General features: G+C 43.7%; 1 protein-coding gene across 1 annotated transcript; it reads right to left on the bottom strand.

The window, feature by feature from the left end:
* Positions 1–4,162: 4,162 nt before the first annotated feature.
* VPS33A (VPS33A core subunit of CORVET and HOPS complexes) lies at positions 4,163–16,404 on the bottom strand. Its single transcript, XM_035098980.2, has 13 exons — positions 16,248–16,404; positions 15,311–15,376; positions 14,908–15,035; positions 14,524–14,713; positions 13,077–13,193; positions 12,469–12,643; positions 11,060–11,253; positions 8,883–9,009; positions 8,619–8,686; positions 8,086–8,223; positions 6,664–6,801; positions 6,398–6,566; positions 4,163–5,901 (listed from the first exon to the last, which is right to left on the bottom strand). The coding sequence occupies exons 1-13, from the start codon at positions 16,347–16,349 to the stop codon at positions 5,708–5,710; spliced, it is 1,806 nt and encodes a 601-aa protein (XP_034954871.1). The 5' UTR covers positions 16,350–16,404; the 3' UTR covers positions 4,163–5,707.
* Between the last annotated feature and the right edge of the window lie 1,273 nt (positions 16,405–17,677).

The raw sequence follows: 17,677 nt of genomic DNA, 5'->3' as shown, positions 1-17,677 counted from the left end.
CATAGGGCGCATGGCTGATTCTTTTATTAAGAGTCCTAATATACCGTAGCTCAATTTGCATTACTGAATCAGGAATAAAAGGCATCTTATCTAATGACAGCAGTGAGACAGGGCACACCTGTATTGTGTTACAAATACCTCCTATTTCAAAACAGCCATGCCTCCCACCACTGTTGTGTCAAAATTTCAGGACGATCAGTCAAGCAGTTACGGAGAAAAGTTCAGCCGACACTTTCAAGATTTTTACATTTTTTATATATAGATGCCATATAGAGGAGGGAGAAAGGTTGTTTTCTGCTGCTCCAGAGAAGCGGACACGGAGCAATGGATTCAAACTACAATGGATTCCTAAACATTAGGAAGAACTTCCTGACAGTAAGAGCTGCTCGGCAGTGGAATTTGCTGCCAAGGTGGAGTCTCCTTCTTTGGAGGTCTTTAAGCAGAGGCTTGAAAGCCATCTGTCAAAAATGCTTTGATGGTGTTTCCTGCTTGGCAGGGGGTTGGACTGGATGGCCCTTGTGGTCTCTTCCAACTCTATGATTCTACGATTTTATGATTCTATGAACACATTAAGTTTATTTTAAATACACGTGCCTTGGATCGACTACACATAAATTGCAAACAATAAAACCACCAGTTATACGGTAGTAAAGGCATACATGTAGTAAATTGTTCTTTGAAATAAATTAGTTTGAACAACTTACTTTCTCAGGGTTTATCCCTGAAAACTGACATATTTTATAAACAGATTGGGAGAGAATGTAATACTGTACTTGCTTAACTTATGTTTAGTAAAGGAATGCATTTATCTACTTATTAGCCTGAGGTTGGTTTCTCAACCTACAATTTTTGTGTGCTAAAAGCAGGAGGCTAATTCTCCCCTTAATGCAGTATCTGTTGTAGATGGAAGTTAAGTGATTGAGCAGGTGGTTGCTGAACAACTCCAGGCATGCCTGGATGATGTGGACCACATAGATCTCTTCCAATCGGGATTCAGGCCTCACCATGGGACTGAAACTGCCTTGGTTGCACTGGTCAATGATCTCTGGCGGGCTAGGGACAAAGGTGAGAGCTGTTTCCTAGTTCTGCTGGATCTCTCAGCGGCTTTTAACACCATCGACCACAACATCCTTCTGGACCGTCTAGAGGGGTTGGGAGCTGGGGGCACTGTCATACAGTGGTTCCGCTCCTTCCTCCTGGGCAGTGTTCAGAAAGTGGTGGTGGGGGATGAGTGTTCAGACCCCCTGGGCTCTCACTTGTGGGGTGCCTCAGGGTTCTGTCCTCTCCTCCATACTTTTTAACATCTATATGAAGCCACTGAGAGAGATCATTAGGGGGTTTGGGCTGGGTGTTCATCAGTATGTGGATGATACCCAGCTCTACCTCTCTCAGATCAGAACCAGTGAAGGTCCTGTGTGAGTGTCTGGAGGTGGTTGGAGGATGGATGGCAGTTAATTGATTGAGGTTGAATCCTGACAAGACAGAAATACTGTTTTGGTGGGACAGGGGGCAAACAGGTGTGGAGGACTCCCTGGTTCTGAAGGACCAGGTGCGCAGCCTGGGAGTCATTTTGGACACACAGCTGTCCATGGAGGCGCAGGTCAATTCTGTGTCCAGGGCAGCTGTTTATCAGCTCCATCTGGTATGCAGGCTGAGACCCTACCTGCTGGCGGACTGTCTCGCCAGAGTGGTGCATGCTCTAGTTATCTCCCCGCTTGGACTACTGCAATGTGCTCTATGTGGGGTTACCTTTGAAGGTGACTCAGAAACTGCAATTAATCCAGAATGTGGCAGCTAGACTGGTGACTGGGATTGTCTGCCGAGACCATATAACACCGGACTCGAGAGATCTGCATTGGCTCCCAGTTTCCAAGCACAATTCAAAGTGTTGGTGCTGACTTTTAAAACCCTAAACAGCCTTGGTCCTGTATACCTGAAGGAGCATTTCCACCCCCATCATTCGGCCCAGACACTGAGGGCCAGCGCTGAGGGCCTTCTGCCGGTTCCCTTACTGTGCTAAGTGAGGTCACAGGGAACCAGGCAGAAAGCCTTCTCAGTAGTGGCACCCGCCCTGTGGAATCAGATGTCAAGGCAATAAGCAACTATCTTACTTCTAAAAGACATCTGAAGGTAGCCCTGTTTAGGGAAGTTTTTAATGTTTAATGCTGTATTGTGTTTTTAATATTTGGTTGGGAGCTGCCCAGAGTGGCTGGGGTATAAATAATATAAATAATTATATTTATAATATAAATTAAGTATAAATAATAAATTATTATTATAAGTGTCAGACCCAGAGTCTGCTATATACGCATCACACTTAGAAGTCCATTTTGCACAGAAGAAAAATTGTCACAGCTTCTCCAGAACATTACAGCAACATTTAAAGGCGACTTCTGCTGTAAACACAAGTCTGGTTTCCTGAGCTCAATCCAAGATATCTTTCCTCTAAACGCCACATGACAAGTGTTCTCAGCAGGCTTACTGCTCAAATTGTGTCTGCACACACCCTTTATCAGACAAGTACCACACTCACCTACCCTTTAAAAATAAAATTTATTTTTGACCCTTAATGCTGCCTGCCTCCTTCTGGTTATTTCAGATGAAAGCATCTCTATTTAAAATGACATGTTTCACTGAGATGCATTATAGCTTAGCAAATGGACTCTAAATTTAATCAGGCACCCTCATTATCAAATTATTATCCTTTGGATAAGCAAGGCCTTCCCCACAAACAGATCAAATCAAGCTACTCAGGAAGCCAGTTAGGATGCAATTACTCCCCCAGTGATTTGGTGAAAAATGCCAGCTTTTTCCCAGAAACATGCAAGCTCTTCCTCATGTACGTATGAATCTATGAACTGACCCTGGAAATTTGAAGAAAGCAATGGACACAATTGCCTTTACACCGATAACTGAAGCCTAATGTGAAAGCATCATGTACTTGTTCTGAAAGAGGTTCATTTATCTGTGCTTCTGATTCAGAACAATTACCGTATTTTTCGCTCCTAAAAAGTAAGATGAAATTCTGTGCGTCTTATGGAGCGAATGCGTGGTCCCTGGAGCCAAATTGCCCAGGGGCGAAAGGCAGATCGTGCTTTTTTATTATTATTATTATTATTAGAAAGAGCTAAAGGCTAACAAGAGGGGGAGAGGGAGTTGAAAGGAAGCCGCTCAGCAGCTGATTGCAAGAGATCGGGAGGGAGATAAGAGAAGCTAGCCCCTTGCCCAGGCCTCCATTGTTGTGTTTCCCCAACAACATGTGACTGGCTGATTAGATTATCTTTCTGGAAACTGTAGAAATGGCTCCCTTTCCTTTCCTTTCCTTTCGAAGCTGCAGAACTGTGAGTTGAACTCCATAAAAACAGGATTTTTTCCCCCTTTGCAAGGTAAACTGCACAACTTTGAGATGATGCTCAAAAAAATGGGAGCTTTCCCCTTTTGCAAAAAAGCTGCATTCCTGTGAGCTGCGCCCCCCCCCAAAAAAACCAGGGCTTTCTCCCTTTCCTCCTCTAAAAAATTAGGTTTATCTTTTGGTCAGGTGCGTCTTATGGAGCGAAAAAATACGATAGTACACATTAACAATTGCAGCAAGAAGTATTTTCCTTGCGAATTTGGCACTTGCATGTTTTGCTTGAATTATAAATTCTAGTAGCTACTTTTCTTGTTTATCTTTATAGTTCCACATTCTTTATTGAGAAATCCTGACTCCAGGGAAGGCAAAAGAAACCAAATTAATTTAGTTTCAGAGCACAAAAAATTATTTTTAAGCAACTTTTAAACCCATACAAAAATTGAGTTGATGGAACAGTGCTACCACACTGGATTTGCTTTGTGAGAATGCTTCCTCCCCTTGGAATACCCTAGAGAATGTGTTAGAACTAGACATGCAACACAACTTAAAAGTTAAGAGCAAGCAGGTCTCCAGGAGCAATGACTGAGAAAAGCACAAGGCAGCAGCATGGATGTTCAGGTGAACTGTCAGGAGAAAGGCAAATCCATCAATTGTGGCTTTTCTCAGTTGTCATTTTCCCCATCTTCAGTTTTCTACATTTCATAATCAGTTTGAGGATTTTTAAAAAAGTGTTTATGACATTTCATCAGCATTTAGTGCAAATTCTTCTTAATATAATTTTTTTGTATGTAATTTTAAGTAATATACACATTTTTGCAAAGCAGTGTCCCCTAATTTAATGTGGTTTTTGTATGTTATTTTAACTAATATACCGTATGCATTTGATACACATTTTCCACCAGTACATTTTTTGTGTGCACATTACTTGGGCTGGAAAAGTGCAAATTTCAAAGGTTGGTTGTGTTTCAGTAGGTGTGAATTACGTTGATTTGCCTTTAAATACAAACTGAATCTAATTTCCCCACTATCCCTTAATTGTCAGAGACAAAAGTCATGATTCATCCCATCATTCTCCCTCCACAACCCAAGAGGTGCAAAAGTTCCTACATGTTCCACCATCTGTCGATCTTTACCAAGATTAAACAAGTCTGACCACAACACTCTGCAACAGCAGTGCCCTGAAATTTAAATATCTGAGATGACTTTGTCTTGAGAACTTATTTCAAAGGAATAATAAAGATAATTTAATATTTGTATGTCTAATACAACATATATACACAATGGAAAACCATTGGAACTGCATCTTTATAATCAACATTTGTCTCCTTGAATTTACACATGTAGAACTCCAGCAACCCTCAAAAAGGTATCAGCTTTAATCTGACCACTGCTGTCTTCAGAGAAAAACAGAAAAAATTGGAGGCACACCAAAAGGATCCAGGATCTTTTTTGTAATCCCCATCCATTACATGCACTGTACAGTTTACAAACATACTTAATGTAAAGCTTTTAAGTAAGTTTTTAAGGAAAAGCTGACATGAAATGAGTGATTTAGATACATTTACAGCACACAAGAAAAAATGAGAGCTCCCTCGCTTCTGCAGAGAAAATTATAGGAGAGGGGGAATCAGATTTTGTTGCTGTAGTCTTAGGATGTGTAGAAAGAAAAGCACGGGTTGAGAGAATGGAGACGTTACTAACAGCATCATATATGGTTGGGGCCAAAGAACTGAAGCCATTTGTAAACTTACAAACATATTCAGGGTTTTAGAACCTGCTTTCAATAGGACTTGCAAAATGGTGGCCTAAGAGGAGACATAGCCATGTACAGGTCTGCAAACGTTATACAACATCGCTTGCAGAGAAAGTTTAAGAATGGCATTAAGAGGCAGAACTCAAAAAATAAAGTGACAGTACAAAGGATGGAGGGGGGTTGAAGTGAAGTATCAGGGAAATCTTCCTGAGAGAGGTATGGAATTGTGGAATATGTTAATTCCCAAAGAGATGCTTAGAAACTGCAATAAACAGATAGATAACCTGGGAATCATGATAGCGGGTGCACTGCAGGGCCAGTCAAAGCACAGGCCACATTATTTAAGTTTCCTCCCAAGCTTATATTTCAGGAAGCAATGTAAGGAACTATCTTCAAGGCATTTCATTTCTTTTATCATTTCCTCTTTCCGAAAGGCACCAGCCTCTTGCAAAGTTATGGACAGAGTCAATGCAAGGAGAACACCATGCTTTCTGCCCTGTATCCAGCAGCCCCACTCGCACTGCCAGAATACGTCTTCTCTGCTTCTTATCGTGACACCAATCAAGTTATGGTGTCTCTTGATCGCTGCGCAGATTCTCGTTCTAAAAGGGCGGAGGCTCCAGCTTCTCCATTAGAGATTTGATCCAGCTTGTTCCATTGATGAGTTTAGTTGTTGCAATGACATATTCTGTGCCGCCATCTTCCATTTGAGACAGAAAGCGGAGGGCTGCAATCTCAGCATACGTCACTCCACCCAGGAAAAATACCAGAGTGACTCTGTTTTCTCCATGCTGACCTGCATTGTTTACAAGGTAGAGAGTGGAAAGCTGACTCTGAATTTATTTTTTGTGCAACACAACACAACACCACACCTACCCAACCCCCACTTCCCCAATCTCGGTTTTAGATTGGTTATTTGACAAGAAGGTTGCTATGCTGCAGTTTGGAAGAGGGAAGCTAACCTAGGCAGAATGAAGCAACAGCGAATAAATATGCAACATCTATCACTCAGATACAGGGCCCAACCCATTGAAATCCGTGGGAGTTGTGGGAGGCTGAACCCATGCATCTGATATGAGCTGCAACATGCAAGAAGAGTGGTTGAAATTGCATGGCCATTTAAAAAGAAAGTCCATACAAACTTGCACCCTCTAGGAATAAGGAAGCCTTTGTTTGCATTGGAGCTCCAGTGTTAACAAGAAGCCACTGTATTGTGGGTGAAGCTGCAGTTGTCATTAGCAGTCCTTTAAGCACAATTTTACAACACAGATTGTGCGTCCAAAGATACCTACGTTTTTTTTGAAGCCCTGTTGGCAGTTGCTGCCTCTCTTCGAAGTGTGGTCCTGGAAGCATCTTTAACACTTCTTCTATGCTTCGCCACCCTGGACGGGCAAGCAACTGTGCCAGGCGCACACTTAGAGGAGCATAGCCACTGTATACATAAGAGATGTCGTTGGGATTCTGCAGGAAGGATGGAATGAAGAGCAGCTTCTTACCATAGTGCATTTCATACAATTTTTAGCAATGCCATAACTGTGTGATGAAGCGCTTAACTTACCTGTTCATTGACATCATCCATCCATAGACGCAGAGTTTTCCGAATTGTTGGGTAATTGTTTCTACTGGTTAGCTGGGTCTTCAAGAGTCCAGCCTTTTCTAGATTATTTAAAGTCAGTATGTGTTCATATCCATAAGTCTGTAACAAGAACATGTGTTGTCAGGGGTACCAACTTGAATAAAATATTGTGGGGGCCCGGGTAAGCCCCGTCCCGCATAATCAATCACATGACACAGTGCACACATACCTTTGAAGGTGACCCGGAAACTACAGCTAACCCAGAATGCGGCAGCTAGACTGGTGACTGGGAGCGGCCGCCGAGACCACATAACACCGGTCCTGAAAGACCTACATTGGCTCCCAGTACGTTTCCAAGCACAATTCAAAGTGTTGGTGCTGACCTTTAAAGCCCTAAACGGCCTTGGTCCAGTATACCTGAAGGAGCGTCTCCTCCCCCATCGTTCTGCCCGGACACTGAGGTCCAGTGCTGAGGGCCTTCTGGCGGTTCCCTCGCTACGAGAAGCTAAGTTACAGGGAACCAGGCAGAGGGTCTTCTCGGTAGTGGCACCCACCCTGTGGAATGCCCTCGCACCAAAGGTCAAAGAGAACAACAATTACCAGACTTTTAGAAGGCATCTTAAGGCAGCCCTGTTTAGGGAAGCTTTTAATGTTTGATGGATCTCTGTATTTTAATGTTTTGTTGGAAGCCGCCCAGAGTGGCTGGGGGAACCCAGCCAGATGGGCGGGGTATAAATAATAAATTATTATTATTATTATTATTATTATTATTATTATTATTATTATGTGCCACCCAATCCTGCAGAGGTAACATTCAATTTAAAAATGCAATGCCCTCATCCACATGTAACAATAAGTCATGGGTCAATGGCAATGTCAGGATCGAGCAGTGTACACAGTCCCCAAAAGCTCTTGCTTTGCTCCTCCCTCGGTGTGAGCAACAAGCCATGAAGCCTTAAGTTATCATTGTGTCTGAACCTAGAATTGTGGTTTGTTTCTCCCGAATAAACCATGAACATGAAGCCACTGTTCCTGCTTTTGCAATCATGGTTTATACAAGAGAAACAAACCGCAACCGTGGTTCATATATTGATAAGTCAAGGTTGCCTGTCTTGTTGCTCTCACTTGCTTGCTCCAGGGGAGGAAAAGGGCAGCATGAACTAGCAGACTGCACAATCCCAATAAACTATTAACCATGTTTGTTTCTCTTTTTAATTGTTATACTTAAAAAAATACTATGCAAATAGAAAATATACCCTATCATTAGAATATAAATACATCAACCTTGACATTAGGTTTTAATTACTGAGATGAGCCAGCAGCTGGCCCAATGACTTGAGTTTCCCCACTAAACGATTGTGCATAAGGTTCTCCCAAGTGTGATCTATATTTGATTTGGCTAACCTGGAGAATCTCTCTCTTATAATGATCCAGGACCTTCTGTTTCAGTCCGCTGTTGCACACTGACTGCAGACAAACAAGTCTCAAGATCTTGATCAGGGGATGCTTTTGGGCAATACAGTCTTCAATGTAGTTGTTGACCTGAACAGAAATATCAAACCAACAAAACTACATCAACTTCTGAAATGGTAGATAAACTAAATGTATTCGGAGGGATGTAAAAGTGGACATGGAACCTCCTCCATCACAATGTCAAGAACAATTTGCATCAAAGTGAAACCAGGCACAATACAGGATGTAATTTTTTGCAAGCAGTTTTTCTTCATCAATAAGAGTGGTTGCCAAACGATCATCACCAAGAGTGGTTGCAGTCTGGGGCAGAAGGTGTTGAGGATGTTGGACCAAGGAAGTTTAGCTTCCAGAAGATTCAGTGAAACAGAAACAGGTTCCATTTAGCAAAAATGACACCCACCATTATTCCAAGAGATACTAGATAACAATGGGGGGGGGACTATTTTTAGAGCATTTTCACCTACCTTATCAGTGTCTATTCCTGACATAAACTCTTGTTCCACTGTTAAGTTATCAAAGAAGTCTTCGGATGCTTAAATAAATAATAATAAACAGTAAATGAACACGCTGCATTTGAAAGTGAAAATTTTCAACTATTTGAAAATAGTTTTCAGTCAGCAACAGTGCTGATATCTGGCCACTGGCAGCTTATTCAAAGCTACATTGAGTCCCATCTGGGGGAAAGGCAGTAAGTAAATAAATGAATAAATAAATAAATAAAAACTCACTAGTGATATCTTTGATGAGCTCCGCAATGGAAGTGTGGTTAGCTAAAGAGCTTCTTGCTGCTTGCATATGCGGCAGCTGTGAGACAAACTGTTTGATCTCTCCAACAGTTTTAGCATGATGTCTTTCCTAGGAAAATAGACCCAGCAGTTAACAGTTTAGAGTCAATCCCCAAGAGCACATGGAAATCTTATGTGTTACCTTTACTATGTTCACTATTTTCAGTTAAGGAAAAAAATAGTTACACTGCTGATGACAGAATATCCAGTTCCCCATCTAATAATCTTTCTTTGTTGCATAATCAGTTTTGCGATGTAAAACTGCTAAATGAATGGCAAACTCTGGCAGCATGAACAATTTCCTATCTAACCATTTCTAACTAACTGGCATCTTTTCATGCATGTTCCAGTTTTACACATCATAAAAGCATTCTTCATTTTCTAACATCAAAAAAGCCTGTGGGGCAGTGGAAACTGTGCTGAATCAGGAGCTGTCTGGGGTGAGTGTGACCAGGCTGGATACCGGCCCCAGCAGAGTAAAACTCTTCTCTAACCTAATGAACTTCAAATATGAAACAAGCAGGGGACATTGTAATTCACACTGAGCTCTTATGACAGAGTGGAAAGAAAACCTCTACTTAAATCCAAGACGCGAGCCCACCAAATTACTAGAATACACGTGCTTCTGTAATAACCGCCATTCACTCTCATGGTTACAAATTGTCCCTTTGTTTGGATGTTTGCATTTTATTGATTTTATGTTTCATTTGTTTCCAAATTTTGCTCTTTGATTTTGAGAACCTTGATTGAAAAGCAGGTAATAAATGATCCAAAAAAAAGAAATTGGTCCAACATAATGAAGTGAGAAATTATCTGACAGTCCATAATAATGTTTCCTGAAGAGACATAAATCTTGTTATCTCAGTAATGATGAAAAGCACAGAGCTTAACTCTAAGGACTAGATTGCCAGAGGTGTCTAATGACCTACTAATAAGGACAATCCAGATGTATGTATTCCACTTCGAGTTTCTATCAGACCAACAAGAAAGAACTACACATAACCACACATCCGAACACATTTATTGAAAAGTGGAATTGGTTGAAGTGTAAACCTTATGAATGGCAAGCCCAGGCAGGAAGATAATAATCAAGAATACCATTAATAAGCCTTTTGCTACCCACAAGCTGCTGTTTCATTATCACCTATTATATCTGACAACCTTGCACTCTCTCTTGTTCCTTCCAACATAAAAGTGCCAATTATAGTACTCAATTTTAAATGGTTCCTCTTTCATTAGGCAAGTGCAGCTGGTCTGGCCTTCTAAAGGAGCAGAAAGAAATGTAGAAAATGTGATCAGATTACACAGCTCAGCACTCAGTCATCTATGCTTTTATGTACCATCATACTAGGCCAGGCATGATGGAATTTCCTGAAACTGCACAACATAGAAGCACACACATTTGTGACTGCAAGGACAAAGCCCATAGCTGTCAAGTTTTCCCTTTTCTCATGAGGAAGCCTATTCAGCATAAGGAAATTTCCCTTTAAAAAAGGGAGAACTTGACAGCTATAACAAAGCCACATTATTACATGGCTACACCATCCCATAAGATATGTGACATCAGGAAGATACATCTGATTCCAACATGCCATAGGCAAGTCCACATGTATGCCTTGGTAGTATGGAATTGGGGGTAGGATTCAGTTCCCCAAGAATCTCAGCTTTCATTAAAATTCAAGCAAGTTTCCAAGTCTTATGACTGTAATGACATGTTCAAAAGTGTGCTTTCTGAATTCTCAGAAGCTAAAGGGGAGGGCTTCAGTGTCTTCCATAACTTATTGTCTCTCTTCATAAGATGTAAAATTGGAAGGGTACAAAATGTGGAAGTATAGATTGTGTAGATCTATACACTAATATGCATAACACATTATGTTGCTGATTCAGGTTCTTCTTCTTCTTGGTGTGGGGTTTGGATTGCACGGGCACAATTTTTCATTGTTTTTACAGAACACACAGCCTTGATCAAGACTAGTGCTGAAGCAAAAGTGCAGATCTGACTTCTGATTCGACCAGCATCCTGCAACTGCAAGGTGTGTATGGAACACTTCTGAGGCTGAATGGACAAGCCAGTTGAATCTGGACTCATCTGTGGGGATAAGATGACACAGGTCCCTTACCTCAAATGCAGCTGAAATTATTTTGGCTCTCTTGCTCAGCACAGAGCCCACAGCATTGAAATTCTTGTCCCGGATCTCTGCATAAAGCTCCTCAGCAGAATTCAGCTGCAGCTTCTTGGGCTCTGTGGGGAGATCCTTGCCACCCTCCCCCTGCTTCTTGGGGGCAAACTTTTCTGGAGGGAGTTTCACGTAAGCTGCCAAAATACAAGCCAAAGAAAACAGAGCTGACTTGGCTTTCCAACACACAGAGGAATAAACACTGGAAAAATAAGGAAACTGAGCTGTCACTTGGCAAGTGCTAAGCTGGCTCTTGAGGGGCACCAGTTTTAATTTCTTCCAACCAAAACTGATCCAGGAGAAGCATCTTATTTCCCCTCTTTTCTTCTGCTGCCCACTTGTGGAACACTTTCCATACCAGATAATCCCACTGGACAAAAGAGCAAAATATTTCCCCATTAAAGGTAAAGGTAAAGGGACCCCTGACCATTAGGTCCAGTCGTGACCGACTCTGGGGTTGCGCGCTCATCTCGCATTATTGGCCGAGGGAGCCAGCGTACAGCTTCCAGGTCATGTGGCCAGCATGACAAAGGCACTTCTGGCAAACCAGAGCAGCACACGGAAATGCCGTTTACCTTCCCGCTGTAGCGGTTCCTATTTATCTACTTGCACTTTGATGTGCTTTCGAACTGCTAGGTTGGCAGGAGCTGGGACCGAGCAACGGGAGCTCACCCCGTCACAGGGATTCGAACCGCCGACCTTCTGATCAGCAAGCCCTAGGCTCAGTGCTTTAACCCACAGAGCCACCTGGGTCCCTATTTCCCCATTAAGTCAGGTGAAATAAATGAGTTACTAAACTGCTGTTAGAAAACTTGGTGGGATGGGGGCCCTGTGGCCCTCCAGGTGCTTTTGGACCATCCTGGCTGGGGCAGTCCAACAACAGCTGGAGAGCCAAAAGGTTCCGCACCCCTGCATTAGACAAGATGAGAACTGGGGTCATTGTGTCATCCCCGGTGTCTCTAAAATGCTGCTTAAGGGCACGAGAGTGGGAGACCCTGAAAAATCCTCTGAGGAAGGAAGGGAGGAAGGAAGAAAAGCAGAAGACCTACAAGGAAGAGGAGTAGCCTTGGCTGGGGGAAAAGAAAGGGGACAATGACAACAAAAGACCAATTGGCATATAATGAGAGAGCTGAGAAAAAAACCTGTTACTAGGGATTGTTGTCCCTTCTCTGAACAGAACTGCTTAGCTACTCCCTGACTAAGGAAAGGATGTGACCTGTAGGAAGAAACTGTCCACTACAAGGAGAAGAGAGAATAAAGATGTATGTACTGGTCAAAGACAGGGTCTTTTTCCATCTGATAACCAATTACTCAGTAATTTTGTTAAATCCTGGTCACAGCTGCTAACTTACTATTCTGAATTCCGTATATCTCATCAATAAGCCCCTCATAAGTCAGCTGTGTGGCCAGAGGTGACATCAAGTCTATGTTGCGGTCAAGCAGCAAGAGGGTATCAAAGACTGGGAAGATTGGATTCTGGCTCCCAGAAAACTCTCGCTTCATCCTGATCATCATATTTGCCACGTGCTGAAGAAAGAAGTGTTGGAAGATTATGGCTCAGGCTACAAGCAGCAAGTAACACATCAAATATTGTAGACATCTTTGAATATGCACCTCTCACTTCCTGTGGTGGTGCGTCAAGCTCTAGATTGGTGTTCTGTCACCCCCTTTGTGCAAATGACTGCTGCTCCTCAACCTCCAAGGACAGGGGCAGAATAACCAAAATCCGCAGCCTTACCTTCTTCACGTCTCTCATATTCACCTCATACACCCACACGCCCATCCACTATAACACAGAGTGTGTGGATTCATTAGACATTAAAGACCACATGCCTCTTTATATATAAGCAGGGTTAAGAAAAGAAAAAAGTAGAGCAATTCCAAAGTGATTGTTGTCCATACAAAGAGACATTCACGCAGCGAAATGGCAGACAAGGGAGGCATTCTAGATCATATTTACCCTTGCACATTCCCCTTTCCCAAAGATCTGTGGGATTGTTCCATAAAGTGCCTGGAGCGTCATGAGTCCCTTTGCTGCGTGATAGAGGCTGGTCTGGTCATTTTCTAAGTAACACTCCTATATTTTAAAAAATGACAAAGAAAGGATGGTAAGAAACTTAGGATGCAGGTGGTATCCTCAGCTTACAGCAACTGAAAATAAAAAGGCATCCTATAAACACTGTACAGTACTTTAAATAAACAGGATCAGAAAACTGGCACAGATGGCAAAGCGCTTCCTTGTGCTAATAGGTGTGTGTGTCAATCTGAATTTATTCTGCTGGCTCTCCTAGCTCCACGGAAGACCTGAGACAAGGTAGGGACAAGGTGCGTAATTTAGTTGCTGCCTGTTTAAATTGTAATTTTACTGTCTGAAACAGCATTTATATATTCTCTCAATTTCATGTCATTTACTTTGGAATCTGCTGGATTGCTTCTGTCGACAGGTGCCTTTTTTACAGGTACTGTAATGAGCTGAGATTACAGGTAAGACCTCTCTCTTACAGCAGGTGCTTCTAATCTCAGCTCGTTACATACAGTGAAGATATCAGGTAGCCTGACATCTAGCTGGTTGATAGGGGATCAAATACTTATTCCACTCATTATAATGCACATCAATCTCTGACTTTTGTCTTCTGGGTTTCTGCAAGTCTTCCTGTTGTTATTCTGTCTCTCACAACTACAATAAACCTACCATTAAAATTATGGACTGGTCATTTCTTCATCAGAGGGCAAACAGGCAAATTTAGCAGGGGATCAAATACTTTCCCCCCTCACTGTATATATTGGCCAGCTTCCTTTTAAAAACCTCCAAGCAGAAGGCAGCCACCAGCTAATTAATTGTCACTGTCAAAGAGAGTTTCCATAGTATTTGTCATATTAAAATATACATACCCCACTTTAAAATCAATTTTTTCCAGATCAGCTTATATAAAAAAACACAGTATGGACAAAAAACACTTAACACACCTTAACAGAGCAGCACTAAAATCAGTTGAAGGCCTAGGTGAAATTTTCACCTGTGGCTCTGGGAAGATCAACCAATAATTAACACTCAGAAGAAGGCTCTCTTCCTGATTACCAACACTCAAGAGAAGGGCCACTGAAACAGTTCTTAATGCATGGGAAGAAGGAAGTGACCCTCTTAATATGGAACCTAGATCTGTTTCCTTGCAGTTGAAGCCTTGTCGTATAACACAGAGAATAGTTGCATTCCTTATAGCACTGAGGTGGTGGGGCATGCAGAAGATCTGGTTCCAGTCTAGACCTCAAGTCAACAGGAAGCCAAAGCCACTGCCAACAAATGACTCCTATGAGTGAGCATTGGGGTGCCAACTGGGGGCTATCAGGAGCCAGTTTAGAAATATACCCCACACTGTGCTACCTAGGCAAAGAAACCAAACACTGACTTTGAAGGCGCTTTCGGACTCCATGGATAACAGGTCTCCATCAAATGGAATGAGGTCCAGGCTGTACTCCTCTCTGTGAATGAAGGAGCCCAGAACTCCTTGATCCTTCAGTCGCTGCTCACATAGCAAGCTGCGGCGTGGCACAAACAGGATGTGGAAATCCCTCTGTGGACAACGGACTCTGTCTTCACTAGAAAGGAGACAAGGAGATACCTTAAGAAATACAGAAACTACCAGTTAAAATGAGAAGTTGGCCTTCAATATTCTGAACCAAGTTCATAAGTGATGCCACCTGAGTTAAGGTGTAACTTTTCAGTCAAGGAAAATAAGTATGGGAACCATGAAGTTTCTACTCAGACTGCAGAAAGCAAAAAGCTACTCTACCTGAGCACATTTTCAGCAATTATGTCCATGAGTTCTAGCCTTGGTCTGACAAAGAAAATAATATTCTTGACATCTGCGGGTGGGAGGCGGCCTGCTTTGAGAGTGAACATTTTCTCCACCTCATGTTCCTGGAAGAAGACAAAAGTAATAATAATGTGCAATCTTATTTTAGTCTTTAGAAGTTTATATATATGAGAAAGGAATGGCTTTATGGTCAATTCACTAATGGGAGCATCTATCCTTGTGTTTTGTAAACTTGGTGTTTAGGTGGAATAACTACCCTTTATCCTAGGACACCGAAAATATTTTTTTCACACATACTGGATAAAACTCTCAATAGGAAAACACACTATTTATGGCAAAAATCAGACTTAATATTTTTAAAAATCTTGTCCAGTCATACCTTTAGAAGTGAATATTGTGCAATCAGCCCAAATGGACCTGTAAGATACTCATCCCACACAATGGCCTATGAAGAGGAAAGCAGAGAATCAGCTGACACTTCAAGCCGCATCAAATATACAGAAGTGAGTGGGGTAGAGGGAAAGTCTCTGACAATTCTATGCAGAGAAACTTCATTATTTGTATTTCTAGACTGCCTTTCATCTAAACCTCTGAACCTGGGCTCCTGCTTCAGGCAGTAAGCTGCAGAACAGGAGCTCCCAAACTGTGCTCCACAGTTCATTCAGGAGGTCCATGACACCCACCAGAAAGGATGCCAAGGCCACCAGCATCAGTCCAGGGGGCTCGAAGGGGCAGCGCAGGGTCTGCCCAAAGGCCAGTCCCGGGAGAAGTTGGGCCACACGCAGACTCAGAAGTTGGCCCGGCTGCTCCCGGAGCAAGGCGTCCAGGGGGGGGGGGGTAGCCCCCCGAAACCCACTTCTTGCGTCGAGGGTCCCCAAAGTGGCCCCCATGGGCGCCGCCGCGACAGTCACGGAAGTCCTGCTCCCTGAATTGTGTTTTTAATGGGTTTTGTGGGTTGCCGATTCGCAAAGTGTGCGCTGCGTTGGTCTTCTCCACCTGCCTCCCTCCCTCCCTAATGGGCATTTTGTGAAGCTCCTTGGCTTGGCCGAGGCCCTTCTCCCAGCAGCCTGACTCCCGCACTGCGCCGCCGCCCCAGTGGCAGAGGGGGAGGGGCGCGAGGGACAGAAACCCCCCCCTGGCCTCGGGGAGCCCCCGCCCGGCCCTCCCTCTTCACGGGGGTCTCTAGGGAGGGGACGCGCTGCGGAGGAGCAGGCAGGGCGGGCCTGAGGGGAGAGGGACGCAGGAAAAGGAGAGGCGGGAAAGGCGCCGGCTGCGCGCGGCCTCCCCTCCCCCCCTCCCTGCGATCCCGGGCCGACCTTGGATCCGGCGCACTTGTCGAGGAACTCGCGCAGCTCCTTGCGGCCGGCCTCCCTCAGCGCCATCAGGTTGACCCGGCCCGAGTTCAGGTGCGCCGCCATGACCGCTCCTCGCCCGCCGCCTGCTCGGCTCCGCCTGCCGCCAGCCCAGCCCCAGTCATGTGGAGCCGGAGACCGACGGGAAGGGGCGGAAGGAAGGGGACGGGCAGGCCGAGAGCAGCGGCGTCCCGGAGACTCTCAGGCGCTGGAGGAAGGAGATGCTCCTCCTCCTCCTCCTCTTCTAAGATTGTCTTCCATAAACACGGTTTTAACAATGAGTTGGTAAGTGACTGAGGAGGCCAATTCTGGATCCACACGTCCTTCCACAGTGGGGACATTGGATTCCAGGCGGGAGTTGATCACGGTGAGGGTTTGCCAAGCGTGCCTTCCTCTTAGCACGTTTCTCCCTTGGTCCTGAGGTCGAGTGTCTTCAAAGCCCACCTTTGGTCAAGGCTGTTCTCCAACTGGAGGGCTCGCAGGCCAGTGTTTCCAATTGTTGGTGTTTACACTATATTTTTTTAGATTTGCTTTGAGAGAATCTTTAAACATCTTGTGTTTGTGTTCTAAAAGCTGGTCTCTGACCATAATAAATAAATTATTCATTCATTCATCTTGTGTTGACCACCGGCATTACCCTTTTCATCAGGCATCCGCACAACATGACCAGTCCAACGAAGTTGATGTTGAAGAATCTTTGCATCTACACTGGTGATCTTTGCTTCTTCATGTACACTGGCATCACAGTGGTACCTCGGGTTACAAAGTTTCAGGTTACAAACACTTTGGGTTACAAACTCCACTAACTACCTCGGGTTACAAACTTTGTCCCAAGATGAGAACGAAAATCACGGGCCAGCAACATGGCAGCAGCAGGAGGCCCCATTAGCGAAAGAGCGCCTCAGGTTAAAAACGGTTTCGGGTTAACGGACCTCCAGAACGAATTAAGTTCGTAACCCAAGGTACCACTGTAGTTTGCCTGTCTTCCCAAGTGATGTGTAAAATTTTCCAGATACACCATTGATGGAATCTTTCGAGGAGTTGGAGATGGCGTTTATAAGTGGTCCATGTTTCACAAGCATACAGTAAGCTTGGTACTGTAGTACTATAGCTTTGTAAACAAGCATTTTGGTTTCATAGAATCATAGAATCATAGAGTTGGAAGAGACCACAAGGGCCATCCAGTCCAACCCCCTGCCAAGCAGGAAACACCATCAAAGCATTCCTGACAGATGGCTGTCAAGCCTCTGCTTAAAGAACTCCAAAGAAGGAGACTCCACCACACTCCTTGGCAGCAAATTCCACTGCCGAACAGCTCTTACTGTCAGGAAGTTCTTCCTAATGTTTAGGTGGAATATTCTTTCTTGTAGTTTGAATCCGTTGCTCCGTGTCCG

The sequence above is a fragment of the Zootoca vivipara genome, chromosome 17, assembly GCF_963506605.1.
Source record: "Zootoca vivipara chromosome 17, rZooViv1.1, whole genome shotgun sequence".
In the NCBI taxonomy this organism is placed as follows: Eukaryota; Metazoa; Chordata; class Lepidosauria; order Squamata; family Lacertidae; genus Zootoca; species Zootoca vivipara.
This window is presented reverse-complemented; position numbering and strand designations above follow the sequence as displayed.